This window comes from Somniosus microcephalus, chromosome 20, assembly GCF_052327205.1.
Source record: "Somniosus microcephalus isolate GS21.2 chromosome 20, FLI_Smic_1.0, whole genome shotgun sequence".
Classification (NCBI taxonomy): domain Eukaryota; kingdom Metazoa; phylum Chordata; class Chondrichthyes; order Squaliformes; family Somniosidae; genus Somniosus; species Somniosus microcephalus.
The window spans coordinates 76,683,683-76,700,601 of record NC_141006.1 but is presented as its reverse complement, the minus strand read 5'-3'; the positions used below and the strand labels follow the sequence as shown (position 1 = coordinate 76,700,601).

Here is a 16,919-nt window from a genome sequence, read left to right as displayed (position 1 = left end):
CGATTGGCCTACTCCTGCTCCTATTTCTTATGTTCTTATGTTCTAGGATTGGGCCCAGCTACAATATCCCCATAGAAGGAACAGCCCGTCAATACTGCTGACTACATGGCCAAGATACCAGAGGGTTGCTGCTGTACATGGAGCTGTACCTCAGCACGAGTCATCACGTTGAGCAGAAGAGGGGCAAAGGAAGCAAACAGGAGCTGAGGTGAGGGGGAAGAAAAAGCAGGAACTTTAAAAAACGTAGAGCATATTTCCCAATAACTGAATACATAACCAATTACCTATAATATCTTATACATTTCAACAACATAATTTTAAACCATACTTACTTAATCTCAAAATTAAGGAATCAATAAGAATGTTTTTTATTTATTTAGTTCAATAATGAACAGAAATAATTAAAGAAAACTCCGAATAAAAATGAACTTATTTAAAATATATATGCTTTTTACAGAACATGTTCAACATTAACAAAGGTTAAAGAGCTTCACTGAGCAGTGAGTCTGATATTTACACAAGGCTGAATCCACTAACTCGTGAAATGCTCAATGGATAAAACAAACAGTAACGGATAAGGAGAGCCTGGATCCCAGTCATCTGCTCCTTAAGCGTGTACAGACTGCAAAATATTCCAAGTTTTCAAGATATTAAGGGGAACTGATAGGGTAGACAGAGAGAAGCTATTCCCGCTGGTTGGAAAGTCTAGAACTAGGGGGCATCGTCTACAAATTAGAGCCAGCAGTGAAATTAGGAAACACTTCTACACACAAAGGGTGGTCGAAGTTTGGAACTCTCTTCCACAAGCAGCAATTGATGCTGGGTCAATTGTTAATTTTAAATCGGAGATTGATAGATTTTTGTTAACCAAAGGACAAGGCAAGGGAATATATGGAGTTAGGTCACAGATCAGCCATGATCTCATTGAATGGCGGACCAGGCTCGAGGGGCTAAGTGGACTGCTCCTGTTCCTATCTCAAGGTACATGTGAAATAACGGTGTTGAAGATCATTCTTTCTGTAGCAGAGGCACTGTCACAGTAGGGGGCTTGTGCAGGGTTTAGAATAACATGCGCACTGATATCTGGGGACAAAGCTAGCACTACATGAGCAGCAGGATAATCAAAAATTTCAGTTACACAATAAAATCCAGCCACCAATATTATGTGCTTCCAACGACCCTAACATTTTACTACAAAGAGACATATCATTAAACTGGAACAAATCCGTCTTAATAGCTACTCAGTAAGTAAATGCATTAAGTGTTGCAGCACTAAACCGCACAGACTCGGGAAATCCTACGGTCGATCTCTGGCGTGTGTTAATTTAGTGGAATTAAGTCACTGCAACAGTCAGGACATTACAGTTAACCTCAGTGTCCCCCTGATGGGGAAGGGGAACAATAGTACCAGATTAGGGTTCCCCTCGTGATTGCTTTCCAGCAAGCTCTGCTAGCAACACACAGCAGCGTGTCTGTGGAGAGACCAGACAAGTTAATGCTTTGGGGGGCAGACCTTTCTGAAGTAGGAGCCGCACCTAAAACGTTAACTCGTCTGTTCTCCCCACAGATGCTGCCTGGCCTGCGGCGCGTTAGCAGCATTTTCTGTTTTTGTTCCTACTGGAAAATACCTGTGCGAACATCAAATGGGCAGAGTGATGGGCTCACCTGACACTCTGCCCGAACGGGGGGGTCTCTCGTATAAAGTCATTACACATGCTAGAACTCAGATCTAATAATTTGAAGGCACTGAATCTTTAAACACCAATGTGCTGCTCTTGTCACTCCTCTTGTTTTTAGCTACGTCTAAAATTTTGTCTTAAAAGCAAAAATAAAGGATCATTTGCTGGTCTCCTCTCCCGATATGGACAATTAAGCTGCTTCTGGTATTATAGCAAAATACTGCGAATGCTGGAAATCTGAAATAACAACAGAAAATGCTGGAAACACTCAGCAGGTCAGGCAGCATCGAGGAGAGAGAAACAGAATTAACGTTTCGAGTCGGGGACCCAACCTGAAACGTTAATTCTGTTTCTCTCTCCTCGATGCTGCCTGACCTGCTGAGTGTTTCCAGCATTTTCTGCTTCTAGTATTGTTTTGCTTCACAAAAAATTGGAACACCTGTTGCTCAAAGATGTGGAAGCTTCTTTGCAGCTAGGTGAAAGTTTCAAACAACTTGGCTCAGCATTGCCTTTGGCTCCATTAGCAGCGCTATCAGCTCTGAATCAGCAAGGCTGTTGGTTCAAATCCAACTCCAGGAGCAGACCAACACTTTAGTTGTCATTTGGTATGTCGGGGAAAGCTTATTATGGGATGTCTGGTTTGGCTCTCCGTTCGATGGCCTCCTGAGATGCCAAGTGGAGAAATGAGGTGCCTCCCGCCACAGATCTCAGTGGGCAGGTTGGTGTGATGTGTTCCATGGTCTGGGACTCATGGCCACAGTCGCACTTCAGGTCGACCCTCATCCTCCGGCCGCATCGTCCGTGCCCTGTGCGGATTGGGTTGAGCTTCTTGTCTTTGATTTGTCTCCGAGGGAGGTCGGAGCCAGGGACCTCTGCTGTTGGGTCAGTGATGAGGTGTCGGTTCTTTATGTTGCCGTGCGTCCCACAATTCCGTCCATCTGGATAGTGGGTCGATACCAGCGGCGTGAATATTGGCTGCTGTTTCTCAGAATGGCCACTTTAGTGAAGCACTGAGCAGGTGTTGTCATTTGGGCGAGGCATTAAAGCGAAGACTGTTTACCTGTTCCGGTAGAGGTAAACGGTCCTGTGGCACCATTCGAAGAGGAGCAAATTCTCCTGGTGTCCTAGTTAACATTCCTCACTCAACCAAAAATAAGTGCAACTGATCATTCGCTTCACTTGCTGTTTCTGGGACCTTGTTGTGCACGATTTAGCTGCCACATTTGCCTGTATAACTGACTGCATTTCAAAAATAGTTCACTGGGAATGGCCTGACAACATCATAAAGCACGGTATATAAATGCAAGTTCTTTCATTTATGCCATTGCTTGATTTCAAAATATCTGTATTCTCCTTGCAATATTCTGGCATTTCAATGCTCAGTGCCACAACAGTGGGGCATGGGTAGGATTCCCTACACTGCGGAGTTCCTCAGTTCCACTGTGCTCGTATAGAAATACACCAAGTGTAGGCTAGAGAAAGTTCCATCGCTTTTACCCACGTGTTTGCCTCTTTTTCACTTTCCCTGTTACTCTTGTTTCTTGCCACTTTCTTCATTTTACTTCTTCAGCGGTTTTCTGGATAAAGATTTGGAACTGCCATGTGGGGAGGCTGCAGGGAGCAACATGGGGAAGGTGAGGGAGTCAGATGCACTCTGCTAGGGAGCAATTTTTTAAATAGAGCTGGGGAGTGGGCTGCCGACGTAAAAGCTGGCTCGTACCAAGGACTGTCCCGGGCAGTGGTTGCGCTGGTGTTCAAAACATAGCTGGGTTGCTGTGAGGTGGTCTCAAGAGGAGCCAAGTGCCTTACTCTGCTTGGCTCAGCGGGCAGCACTCTCGCCTCTGAGTCAGGAGGTTGTGGGTTCAAGTCCCACTCCAGAGACTTGAGCACAAAAATCTAGGCTGACACTCCCAGTGCAGTGCTGAGGGAGCGCCGCACTGTCGGAGGTGCTGTCTTTCGGATGAGACGTTAAACCGAGGCTCCGTCTGCTCTCTCTGGTGAGTGTAAAAGATCCCATGGCACTATTTCAAAGAAGAGCAGGGGAGTTCTCCCCGGTGTCCTGGGGCCAATATTTATCCCTCAATCAACATCACTAAAACAGATTATCTGGTCACTATCACATTGCTGTTTGTGGGAGCTTGCTTTGCGCAAATTGGCTGCCGTGTTTCCTACATTACAACAGTGGCTACACTTCATTGGCTGTAAAGCGCTTTGGGACATCCAGTAGTCGTGAAAGGCGCTATAGAAATGCAAGTCTTTCTTTCTTTCTTTGTGCATCCCCAGAAGAAGGAAGGGGATTGGGAGAGTTGTCCACAGGCTACTATTATGCACCTTGAAGCTGCTCATTCAGTGTTGTATTGGGGAGGAGGGTTTCTGGGCACAGTCACTTATCCATCCTCCTACCATCAGAGTGTCTGTGATACAAGAGACCAGGGAAGAAAAGTGGGAACAATAACTAGGCCATTAAAAAAATTTGGAAGTTACCCATTTGGTTTATAATTCTGGTATTAATAAAGCAATTTTTCCCCAACGCTATAATAATTATAATAGTCCTTAGATTCTGTGTAAGCGACTGAGGTAACCATAACAAGAACACCCTCTGCTGCACAGTCTCCCTCTGCAGATTCAGCAGTGTGGGTACAGGTTGCCTAGCAGCACAGCAGTAAACTTTCCTATAATTAGATGTCTTTGCCCCCATTGTTTCCAGATACTCTATCCTCATTACACCATGAACGAGCCAAGGACTGTTTGCATAATATGTGAAGACTAGTTGGTTAACCCATTTGAACATCAGCATCTTGAATACTGCAGTTATGTAGCCATTCAACTTTGGTATGGAGCACCTACTAAATAAATAGGCAAATTCAGCAGCACGGAGCCCCGGCTCTTCTGCTACGACACGATATTTAAAACAAACAGGTTTATCACTGGAAATTTAGATTCGTTTGTGGCAAACTGAGCCATTGCTGCACGATAATAAACACAGCTCAGTCCTTATGGGTTCAGTACCGTAGAAATATCTCACTGTAACATCCCTGTTTACAGAGTGAATCTTACACAAATGTTGTTCGCACATTTTGCAATTTTTCTGTCATAGTAACTTTGTTACTGACATAAGAACACAAGAACATAAGAATTTGGAGCAGGAGTCGGCCATTCGGCCCCTCGAGCCTGCTCCGCCATTCAATAAGATCATGGCTGATCTTCAACCGCAACTCCCACTTTCCCGCCCGGTCCCCATATCCCTTGATTCCCCTAGAGCCCAAAAATCTATCGATCTCAGCCTTGACTCAGCATCCACAGCCCTCTGGGGTAGAGAATTCCAAAGATTCACAACCCTCTGAGTGAAGAAATTCCTCCTCATCTCAGTCTTAAATGGCCGACCCCTTATCCTGAGACTGTGACCCCTGGTTCTAGACTCTCCAGCCAGGGGGAAACAGCCTCTCAGCATCTACCCTGTCAATCCCCCTCAGAATCTTATATGTTTCAATGAGATCACCTCTCATTCTTCTAAACTCCAGAGAGTATAGGCCCATTCTACACAATCTCTCCTCATAGGACAACCCTCACATCCCAGGAATCAATCTAGTGAACTTTCGTTGCACTGCCTCCAAGGCAAGTATGTATAAGGAGACCAAAACTGTGCACAGTACCCCAGGTGCGGTCTCACCAAAGCCCTGTACAATTGTAGTACTGTACAACTGACGTAGACATCATGCAGCGCTGAGCAGCAATGTCCACAAAAGAACCTGAAAACTAAATCTATAGGACTTGATTTTGTAGTGTGTGGCTTGTAAAAACTCTACTATTGTTACTCCAAACATGAATGGCCACAAGTATCTTCTACTGCCAGCAGTCAAACCTGACTCTTTGCAGTTGTGTTAGCTGTAATTTGCCAATTGTTAGGTCAAAAAGCAGCACCAACAGAAAAGGCAAGGAGAGATCTACTGGTCTCCAAGTATTCAGTTCATGCCCAGATGTCACAGGCCATGACTCCTGTGGAGAGTGTGGTACTGTGGGCAAAAAGGAAAATCACAGAGTCAATAATCCCATCTCCTCTGATGGAGCACTATTTATAGTGCACTAGTTAATGCATTTGCATTTAATTCCTGTCGCTGTTATTTGAACAGGTGAACAATTGTGTGTGAAAGAAATGAACCCCCTAGATTATCAAGGCTATCCTATTACCACTACTGTCAAACTGGTTTTACCAGATGAACATTTCTCACCAGGCAACATGCACGGGGAACGAGCACACTGGCCGAGAAATCCGTCTCTGGGGGTGGCGTAAAGCGGGCAGTATCGGATCGGATCAGCCGCCCGTTATACGCAGCGCCTGCTATTCAGATCCACAGACTGCAGTGGCACTGAACGCCAGGCACTGCGTATAACGGACGGCCAATCGATACCGCCCAGGACGAACGTCAAAGCCACTGTCTTTATCACTCAGTGGAAAATCCAACTTGTATGTTTCAATGAGATCACCTCTCATTCTTCTAAACTCCAGAGAGTATCGGCCCATTCTACACAATCTCTCCTCATAGGACAGCCCTCTCATCCCAGGAATCAGTCTGGTGAACCTTCGCTGCACCGCCTCTCAGGCAAGTATGTCTTTCCTCAGATAAGGAGACCAAAACTGTGCACAGTACTCCGGGTGTGGTCTAACAGTTATTTTCTTGTAATACTGTAGTTGCTCAAACCTTATCAAGGAGATTGTCTATTTTATGTTCCTCTACAGATTTCTTTATCGTTTGGGCAGTTTCTCGCATCGAGTCCGATACTTTCTTTGTAGCAGATGTCGCGACATTACGCAGGTAACCTGTAATTAAAAAATATATAAAGACACAGTTATGTTTTACTCATTTTTAAAATGTCCTTTACTTATAGGTTTAGCAGGCAAAATATTAAACCTTTAAGTTTCTGAAACATAAACGGCTTGCATTGTTTTGTCAAAATATTTCCTAATTGCAATGTGCCATGAAACATATCGAGACGATACTATTTCATACTTGAAGTTTTGTTTCATTTTGTTAGTGTCCAATCTTCTCGAGGTTTTCTTTCGTCTTCCCACAAACAGTAACCAAGAGTGCACGCAGGATTTCTGCCTCTACGCAATTGCCAACATTACTGAGCCAGACGCTTTGCACAAATGGGTAACAGCATTCTTTTGACTTTCCTTTCCTCCCTCCCTTTCTCATGAGAGTCTGAATAAACTCATCATATCTTAACCGTATTTAGTTTTATCTATAATATGAAACGTCTTACATCTGTGCACATTTCCTGTCAATTATCCCAATTATAAATCCGAGTTGTACACTTGTAATTGAGACGGGCTGTGTAAACTTGGCATGCTATAATGGCGTCTCCTTCCAGAGGAGGTTCGGCACTACTGGCCGGTGGATGTAATTACAGCATGATGTGGGCCCAGGAATTTTATCATGGGAATATATAGAAATAAAGACAGAATCTATGACTTTTAAATGGAGAGTACATTACATCTACACACCCTGCTCCAATTATCCCTTACCATCGAAATTTGAAGACTACACTTAGTCTCGACTCCTCATATGCAGCACCACAGCTGATACCTGAAACGTTAACTTGCCTGTTCTCACCACAGATGCGGAGTGCTTCCAGCAGTTTCTGATCTTCTCATCTGACAGTTACATACATGTAACATGAGTTGCAATCGTAGGCTTTTACGTGTTAACACAAGAACATAAGAAATAGGAGCAGGAGTCGGCCATAGGACCCCTTCGAGCCTGCTCCGCCATTCAATAAGATCATGGCTGATCTTCGACCTCAACTCCACTTTCCCGCCCGATCCCCATGTAGTCCAAAAATCTATCTATCTCAGCCTTGAATCTACTCAACGACTGAGCATCCACAGCTCTTTGGGACAAAGAATTCCAAAGATTCACAACCCTCTGAGTGAAGAAATTCCTCCTCGCCTCAGTCTTAAATGGCCGACCCCTTATCCTGAGGCTGTGACCCTCCTAGTTCTGGAACCGGCCGTCAGCCTTTTCCTTAAATAGCATTCCAAATGGCAAAGCCGTCATCACTGGGGAAACATTAGGACAGACACAGATTGCAAACCCACTTAACAAGTGATGGCTAAGGAAACAGATCACATTTTAACCCCTAAGCAGTGACAGACCGTCACTCTTAATGAGTGACATTTGCAGTATGTCATACAATTGACATTGCTTTATATACCTTCTCAAGGGCAATTAGGGATGGGCAATAAATGCTAGCCTTGCCAGCGACGCCCACATCCCATAAACGAATAAAAAAAATAATGGAATGTTTGTTAGCAGCAGCCACTGCAACGGGAATCCAGTGCTGAGGAAACTAACGAGGAAAGTTGCATTTATAGAACACCTTTAACATTGGAAAACATCCCAAGGTCCATCACAGACAGACAAAAACAGACGCTGAGCCAGAGGGGACATTAGGAAGAGTGACTAAAAGCTCCATCAAAGAGGAAGCTTTTAAGAAGGGCCTTAAAGGATGAGAGGGAGGTGGAGAGGCAGAGATGTTTAGGTTGTGAATCCAGAGCATAGGGGGGAATTTTTCAGGGGGTCAGCGGGTGCGTTCGGTGGGGAAATTTTTTTTTTGTCAGCTGGTAGGGAATCCGCTGTCAAACCGCCGCCACGCTAGTTTCCCAGGTGTCGAGTCTGTCAGCGCTGAACAGACCCGACACCAAGCGGCGGGGGAGGCAATTTAGATGATTAAGAGCTTGTTAACAGGCACTTAAAAACAATTTTAAGCTCACCTCTAGATTTTAAATGTTCACCCACGGCTTCCCCGCTGCTCGGGGATCACGTCAGGTAAGGAGGGCAGGAGTTGTGTCACCATGGAATGATTTCTTAACTTGACAGCGGTAAATGTTCCATAAAAGCTCCCTTTTCATAGCTGTTCACTTTCCAAGGTCAGAAGCTGTTGCTTACTGCAATTGGAAGACAGATTGAGCTTTATGCCGCTTGCAAGTGTTTGGAGTGTCAGCTCATTGGAACAACCTCTCTCACCACTGACAGATCGCTTCTGCCATCTCAACTTCACCTGCCATCTATTCCATCAGCATCGGTGCTCTTGAAACTATCTCATCTTGATCCTCAGAATCCCACTATGATCAGCCCCAACACCAGCAGCACCAACAACAACATCAACCTTCTCCGCAATCAACTGGTGCTGCACAGGACACAGGGCATCAGCACCCGACCACATTGCTGCCTGGGAGGCCAGGGATGGCCTCACCATGACCAGATTTACTTCACTTGGCAATGTACACCCTGGCTGCCACATGATGCGCCAGGTTGGCACCACCCCACACCAACACCATAAGCATCCCTACAATGCCCAAGCCATTCCTTTCACACTCATCGCCATTGCAGGGGTTACTGCTATGCCTCACCATTCACTGCAACTCACTAAGACACTTCCAAAGGTGCACACAAATCTGTCCAAGAATGCAAAGTGTTGAAAATTAAGATTTCAATGTATGACAGCACATTAACAGAAACTTCATATGAACATTGGCTAAAACACCCAAATGCCTACCCTTGTGTGCTGCTTTTTTAAAAATTTGTTTATGGGATGGGGGCGTCGCTGGCATTTATTGCCCATCCCTACTTGGTATGATTGGACTAGGATGAGGGTGTGTGTGAGGGGTGGCTAATGAGATGGGGAAGTGATAATGTAGATAGAGAGGGATGGGTGGAGGTGCAAGGTAAGTTGGTGTGAGTAAGGGTGTGCAGGAGTAGGGTAGGGAAGGCAGAGTGATGAGGATGTGATGAGAAGCACAGCAGGATGAGGTTGAGTGTGGCTTTTCAATAATGTTTTGTGATCTACTGAGATCATTGAAAGGTTTGCGCCACTGCAGTCTGGTCCTCCTAATGACATCCCTGCTTGTGTCCTCCTGTACAATCAAGCTGCATTGGTCTCCTGGGGAGGTCTCTTCCGCCCATGGGAAGGGAACAGAACCTTCCTGCGTGCTGTGACTCCCTCCATAAGCATATAGAGGAAGTCATGGGAGAGCCTGGGTGTAGCCGTGCACTTCTGTGCGGTGCTCGTCAGTGTTTGCAGCACCTCAATGCTGTAGAACACTGACAGCACAACTGTCAAAATCAATTTGCGCATGGTCCCTTTAAGGAAACTGGCTGATGATGCGTCATCAAGTGAAGTTATCAGACCCGCTTCCTTCAATGGGCCGGGAAACGTGCTGGGCGGGCTTAAGAAGCCCAATCAGCGTAAGATTACTTTGGACAGTGGGCAGGAGCCAGAAGCGGGGTCGCAGCCCGCCACCGACCCCGGCCACACCAGACCCGCCGAGGTAGGGGAAATCGCGGCCATAGAGTCTAGAAGGCTGAAGGCTCAGCCACCAATGATGGGATGAATGGAATGGGGGATGCTTAACAGGACAAAGTTGGAAGAATGCAGAATTATCGGAGGGTTTAGGGTTGGTGCAGGTTACAGAGATATGGGGGTGGCGAGGCTATGAAGGAATTTGAACACGAGGATGAGAATTTTAACTTGAAGGCATTGGGGATCCGGGAGCTAATCTAGGTCAGTAAGCACATGGGTGATGAGCGAGTGGGACTGGGTGCGAGTCAAGATATTATTTAATATGGAGTCGGAAGCTCAGTTCGACATCAAATAGTTAACCGAGTTGTCAATAGCCTAGTTCAATTCTGAGACAGTGGCCGGGGAGGGGGATTCCGAAGATAACGGCTTTGGTATTCCCAATATTTAATTGGAGGAAATTGCAGGTTATCCAGGGCTGGATGTCGGACAAGCAGGCTGACAACACAGAGGCAGCGGAGAAGAAGAACTGGGTGCCCTCGGCATACAAGTGGAACCCTACGTCACGTCTTTGGATAACCGAGGGGTAACATGGAGATGCGATCAGGACGGCCCCACCCCACCCAAGATCCTCGGGGGACGGTGAGGCGCTTCCCAATGGAAGAGGAGACATGATTGCTGGCGATTCTCCGGCTAGGATTGGATAGGCAAGAGTGGACCAAGCAAGGTCCGGCAAACTGAGCTGGACAACAAAAGACTAGACAGGCTCAGAGTTAAAGTACGCTCCTGTGATGCCACCATGCAGTCCACTTTCACCCCTCTGAACTTAGCACTGTGGCTCAGTGGGTAGCACCCTCATCTCTCGATTCAGAAGGGTGTGGGTTCAAGTCCCACTCCGGAGACTTGAGCACAAAATCTAGGCTGACACTCCAGGGCAGCACTGAGGAACGCCGTACTGTCGGAGGGGCAGCACTGAGGGAGCGCCGCACTGTTGGAGGGGCAGTACTAAGGGAGTGCTGCACTGTCGGAGGAGCAGTACTGAGGGAGCGCCGCACTGTCAGAGGGGCAGTACTGAGGGAGCGCTGCACTGTCGGAGTGGCAGTGCCCACTCCGACAGTGCAGCGCTCCCTCAGTACTGCCCCTCCGACAGTGCGGCGCTCCCTCAGTACTGCTCCTCCGACAGTGCAGCACTCCCTTAGTACTGCCTTCGATCCAGTTTCTTTTCTTTCCAGTTTTGAAGAAGGGTTCGACCCGAAACGTCAACTCAAATTTCTCTCCACGGATGTTGCCTGACCTGCTGAGTTTTTCCAGCATTTTCTGTTGTTATTTCGGATTTCCAACATCTGCAGTATTTTGCTATAGTACTGAGGTAGCGCCGCACTGTCGGAGGGGCAGCACTGAGGGAGCGCCGCACTGTCGGAGGGGCAGCACTGAGGGAGCGCCGCACTGTCGGAGGGGCCGTCTTTCGGATGAGATGTTAAACCGCGGCCCTGTCTGCTCTCTCTCTGGTGGGTGTAAAACATACCACAGCCACTATTTTGAAGAAGAGCAGGGGAGTTCTCCCCGGTGTCCTGGGGCCAATATTTATCCCTCAACCAACATCACTATAACAGATTATCTGGTCATTATCACATTGCTGTTTGTGGGATCTTGCTGTGCGCAAATTGACTGCTGCGTATCCCACATTACAGCAGTGACTACACTTCAGAAAGTACTTCATCGGCTGTAAAGGGCTTTGGGGCGCCCTGAGGTGGTGAAAGGCGCTATAGAAATGCCAGTCAGTGCAGTGACTCACTTCCCACCCCTCTGGCCTGTTCCAGGATGGCTCCGGGTTCGGTCGCTCCATCGGTCGGCGGCTGCGGCTGGGAATCCTCGCCCGGCACCAAGAACAACTTCTCCTCCACCTGCTCGGTCCCTCCCCACCAACTGCTGGCGGACAGGGCTTTGAACATGGCCGAGAAAGCCCCCTCAGGCTTACGCCCCTCCGCTAGGCCTCACATCGCAACCGGGCGGTTGCTAGGCAGCTCTGACCCCTGAACCGCAGGGCCCTCTGGGACTAGCAGTCCATTCTATTCAAAAATCAACATTGCAACTCCTCAGACAGGCCGGTGGAGACTGCTGGGTGCATTTGGATTTGTTTGGGGGAATGTTTCAGATGCATCTGGCGAATTCGAAATTTATTTTCACTCCTTTACAAGGATTTGGGCTGAGTGGACTACAATCCCTACAATGCACGGCGGTATGGACAAGGCGCAAGCGCAGACAGGCGGTGTGGTCAGGTGATCCTATCCTACCAATCAGGGTGCAGCACTCTCGCGGTATAAAAGGCCGGCGAGCGGAAGGTTCCGTCTCTCTTTCCGCTGGCCACCTTGAGGGTAAGAGGACGATGGAGGTGAGGATCCGTTGCAATCCGCTGTCTTTCACTAGTTTTAACATCTTGAAATTGCCATGAATATTTTCCTGAGATGTTACTGGATTGTATTTCCCGACCATTTTTTGAGTATTTTAATCGAGTAATGCGTATCCCCCATCTTCCCCCCCCCCCCCCCCTTGCCTGAGTTTGGCTGCATCTCAGGGCAATGGCTGCACAAAGAGGATATCTGTGGGAGCGGATTGCAAGTCATTCTAGGAACAGGAGAAGGTCATTCAATGAGATTGTGGCTGATCTGTGACCTAAACTCCATATACTCGCTTTGGCCGTATATCCTTTTAATAATTTTAAATCTGAGAAGCTAATCAAAAAGTAACAATTGCCCCAGCATCAATTGCTGTTTGCGGGGGAGAGTTCCAAACTTCGACCACCCTTTGTGTGTAGAAGTGTTTCCTAATTTCGTTCCTGAAAGTCGGGCTCTCATTTTTAGACACTGCCCCCTGGTCCTAGACTCTCCAACCAGTGGAAATAGTTTCTTTACCCTTTTCCCTTAATATCCTGAAAGCTTTCATTAGTAGATCACCCCTTAATCCTCTGAATTCTAGGGAATGTAATCCTAATTTGTGTGATCCCTCCTTGTAACTTAACCCTGGGTATCATTCTGGTAAACCTATGCTGCTCTCCCTCCAAGGCCAATATGCCTTTAAGGTGTGGTGCCCAGAACTGCTCAGTGCTCCAGGTGTGGTCTAACAAGGGCTTTGTCCAGCTGCAGCATAACTTTTACCCCCTTGTATTCTAGATATAAAAGCCAGCATTCCATTAGCTGTTTTAATTTGTGTGCTGATCTGCCTTTTTGCTATATCTGTCCTGGATCTACAGATAACCACCTGCACGAACCCTCCCAATGCCAGGCCCTGATCGAAGCCATGTTCAGCTGGTTTTTGTAGCTCCATGTGGTCAAAACAGGTGCCCAGAGTCAAACTTCCATTGACGGTCGCTGTTCAGGTTTATGTTGTATCTGATTTAGCAACATTTGAATGGAAAACAACGCTATGCCTTTTTAATGCTTTAGATTTGCAATTGCGAAGCATTTAACACAATTGCTGAAATGTTGTGATTGTCACCATTTAAGTGTTTAGCAATTTACAGGATGTTTGTTCATTCAGGTTTGCTTTAAATTGTAATGCTTTGTACAAAAATCCATGCAGTGACCTTCCCTTGCAGATTTTATGGTACCAGCTGGAAGCCTTGCTGTGCAATGCTCTACATCACTAGCCTGATAATTGATTTCATGTATTGCAGATGTATTGTTGCAGGAAATTGCTGATATCTCATTGCTGGTCTTTGCTGCCATGTGCAGTATTGATTCCCTTCCAAGTAAAGTTTAAAAGATGATTGCAGTAAGTACAAGGAAAATTAATCATTCTTCAGTTAACTTCAAGGCCTCGGTGAAGAACATTAAAACTTGTAGCTCCTAATTGTGGTTAAACTGGTGCTAATGGCAACATTTTCCATTGGTTGCTGGTCTATTGGTAACTTTTTTTTTATATATTTGTGCAGGAGGGAAGGAAGCATTTTAAAAATCTGCATGGTATATTTGTGCTTCATTTTCTTTGGGTGTTTAAACTGACGAGAGATCTTGGAACATTTATGAAATCTCAGTATTCAAGTATTGAGTAAGAACATAGAAAAATAGGAGCAGGAGTAGACCATTTGGCCCTTTTGAGCCTGCTCTGCCATTCAATATGATTGTGGCTGATCCCCCCCCTCAATACCATATTCCTGCTCTCTCCCCATACCCCTTGATGCCTTTTGTGTCTAGAAATCTGTCCTTTTTAAATATTCAGTGACTTGGCCTTCACCGCTGTCTGGTAGAGAATTCCACAGGTTCACCGCCACCACCCTCTGAAGAAATTTCTCATCTCAGTCCTAAATGTCCTACCCTGTATTGAGACTGACCCCTTGTTCTAGACCCCCCCCCCCCCAAAGCCAGGGGAAACCTCCCTGCATCCAGTCTGTTTAACCTGTCAGAATTTTGTTTCCATGAGATCCCTCTTTTTTTTTAGCAAAAAAGGACCAGTATTTAAGTAAATTCCCACACGATTTTTTATTTGTTCCTGGGATATGGGTGTTGCTGGCAAGGCCAGCATTTATTGCCCATTCCCTAATTGCCCTTGAGACAGTGGTGGTGAGCTGCTGCCTTAAACTGTTGCAGCCTGTGGCGAAGGTACTCCCATAGTGGTTTTTAGGGAGTTCCAGGATTTTGACCCAGTGACGATGTGGTGTAATTTGGAGGGTGGGGATGTTTGCATGTGCCTGCTGCCCTTGTCCTCCTAGGTGGTAGAGGTTGCTGGTTTGGGAGGTGCTGTTGATGAAATGTGTATATTTGAGTCTATACTGGAGGTAGCTACCTTGATGCATGGTAACCGAGAACTGCAGCTTCACAGTCGGTAGTTGTGGCTTCTCCAACATCATGCAAGAGAAAATTGGAGAGACTTTGACAGCGTTGGTCTTGTATTTCCTCTGATTGTCACTCGACTCTCCGACATCTTTCTTGCAACAGATCATGCAAGATTGAGTCTTAAGTGGGTGTTCTGTATATAATGGGTTGACCTGGAATAATATAGATGGATACATATAAATATAACCATGATTTGGATCTGTATACTGTAAATAATTGGGGATGTTCAGCTTAAGTTTTCCCTTTTTTTGCAGAGCCCTTCAGTTCAGTAGCTCACGATGACTCATTCCTGTGCCAGGTGATGGGGAATGCACAGCAGGTAGGCTTAATGTGAGTGCTGGGTGTGGGTTAATGGTCTTTTCACTTGTCTATTGAATTCAGATGTCATTGGGCATTCTGCTGATTTTTGCCTTGACTGTTGCACAAATAATGCAATACTGCATCTAGAAGCTTTTGAGTAAGTCCTTGTCCATTGGAAGGTTGGACATGAGTGCTAATCAACATTCCCTGTTAAGCTGCACCACCATTGAGCTGGCTTTTTTAGTGGAAAAACTGCATGTGTGGAATTGAGTGGCCCATGCAGCCTGTTAAAGGGGCCATGTGGGCCAAAAAAAGAACATTGGTGCCAATAGTTCTGTCCTCTACATCTCTCCCATGAGACCTGCCTACCGGTCTTGTGTTACCAACAGAGGTATAGCAGAATTAACTGACTTTGAATCTCATCTGGATTGTTCTGTGGTGGCCAGAATCGGTTAAGACAGCATCTTTAGAAATAAATAGATGTCTTCCTGAATTGCCCTTGAATCTAATTTTGCACCAAATTTATGTTCTAGGTTGCTTATGAAGGCTTAAAGGATGATTTTTGTAACCGGATCATTAGTTTGACTGTCTAATGGTAAGAGTTCTTGGAACTTCTGATAGTACATGGCCAAGTGCTTTTAGTTTTAATGACTGTCTGGTCCTGTCTACATCCACTGGGTGCTCAAACCATTGCTGCTAATTGGATCATTCCATATCGTTAACATGTGATGCTGGTCAGTGATGAGAACCATTTGCTGTGGACTGCTGGATGATGCCTGCGGATATGGGGCTGAGACCAGCAGTGTGTTGCAATGTGATTTGGTATTAAAGTAACTTAAGATTTTTTAATGTGCTTTTCTCTTGGTGTTTTTTAGATCTGCTTAAGGGCAGTGGTGCCCAAATAGAACATCATCCAGCACATTGAAACTTGGAAGATGATTGACCTGAAGTATTAACACTCCACAGGTGCTTGAGTGTTTCCAGCATCTTGTTACTACTTGAACTGGATACCATTTGTATTCAGTGTGCTGCTTGTACCAATAAAGCATGCATGTTTGGTTAAAGATTGTTTGTGATTTAAAAAAAAATCAAGACTGAAGAATATTTCTGCCAGTGTGATGTTAACTAGCACTCCAATAACCCAGTGTCAGTGAATAGGGGTTCTAGAGCGTTGTACCTAGGTGGCTGGCTGAAAGCATGTTGACCAATGGATGGGGATTGTACAGAAACAGGAGAGACAGGAACTGGAGAAACTCAGCAGGCCAGGCAACCTCCATGGAGAGAGAATTAGTCAACGTTTTGGGTTAAAACCCTTCTCCAGAATGCAGCCTGGCCTGCTGAGTTTTTCCAACCTCTTTTATTTTGGATTTCCAGCATCTGCAGTATTTTGGATTTCCAGCATCTGCAGTATTTTGGATTTCCAGCATCTGCAGTATTTTGGATTTCCAGCATCTGCAGTATTTTGGATTTCCAGCATCTGCAGTATTTTGCCATGTCCGGAACTGAGTTTGGCTCCTGGCCCCTAATAGGGGTTAGCAAGGATGGGGTGCAGGATAGGACACAGCAGAGTTTTGGGATAGATTGTGGGGGGGAAGAGGGAGTGCACAACCACTGAAATGGTCAAGTTTGGGTAAGGGTGTTGGATGGGTGCATTCAGTATTATGGAGGTGGAAATAGGTCTGAGGGAGTGTATGTGGTTGGAAGCTCATGATTGCTAATGTCAAATGGATTATGCAGCCCTCGTGAGGACTGACTTGCTTTTGAGAAGCTAGTCTTCGAATGGAGTTAGTGAGCAGATTCCCAAATG

At 46.0% G+C, this 16,919-nt stretch overlaps 1 protein-coding gene, 1 long non-coding RNA gene and 3 other non-coding genes across 7 annotated transcripts in view; 4 read left to right on the top strand and 1 right to left on the bottom strand.

Annotated features, from left to right (window-relative positions):
* Positions 1 to 12,020, bottom strand: part of LOC147103445 (synapse-associated protein 1-like) — a 39,359-nt gene extending 27,339 nt beyond the window's left edge. Inside the window, exons 1-2 of the mRNA XM_085963030.1 lie at positions 11,776 to 12,020; positions 6,380 to 6,498 (exon numbers count right to left, since the gene is read on the bottom strand). Coding sequence (XP_085819156.1) covers positions 6,380 to 6,498; positions 11,776 to 11,932 — 276 coding nt within the window. The 5' untranslated portion in view covers positions 11,933 to 12,020. The remainder of the gene's footprint in view (positions 1 to 6,379; positions 6,499 to 11,775) is intronic.
* A 251-nt stretch (positions 12,021 to 12,271) lies between these two features.
* Positions 12,272 to 16,176, top strand: LOC147103441 (uncharacterized). Of its 3 annotated transcripts, none has more exons than XR_015072966.1 (5): positions 12,272 to 12,372; positions 13,654 to 13,751; positions 15,067 to 15,142; positions 15,646 to 15,707; positions 15,988 to 16,176. It is a non-coding gene; the product is annotated as an uncharacterized LOC147103441 (long non-coding RNA). The 3 variants fall into 3 exon arrangements; XR_015072965.1 differs by having other exon boundaries at positions 12,273 to 12,372; positions 15,067 to 15,131; XR_015072967.1 differs by having other exon boundaries at positions 12,298 to 12,355; positions 15,067 to 15,131.
* On the top strand, positions 13,259 to 13,401 carry LOC147103444 (small nucleolar RNA SNORA16B/SNORA16A family). Its single transcript, XR_015073012.1, has one exon. It is a non-coding gene; the product is annotated as a small nucleolar RNA SNORA16B/SNORA16A family (small nucleolar RNA).
* LOC147103443 (small nucleolar RNA SNORA44) lies at positions 14,767 to 14,902 on the top strand. Its single transcript, XR_015073016.1, has one exon. It is a non-coding gene; the product is annotated as a small nucleolar RNA SNORA44 (small nucleolar RNA).
* On the top strand, positions 15,843 to 15,914 carry LOC147103442 (small nucleolar RNA SNORD99). Its single transcript, XR_015073006.1, has one exon. It is a non-coding gene; the product is annotated as a small nucleolar RNA SNORD99 (small nucleolar RNA).
* Positions 16,177 to 16,919: the final 743 nt, after the last annotated feature.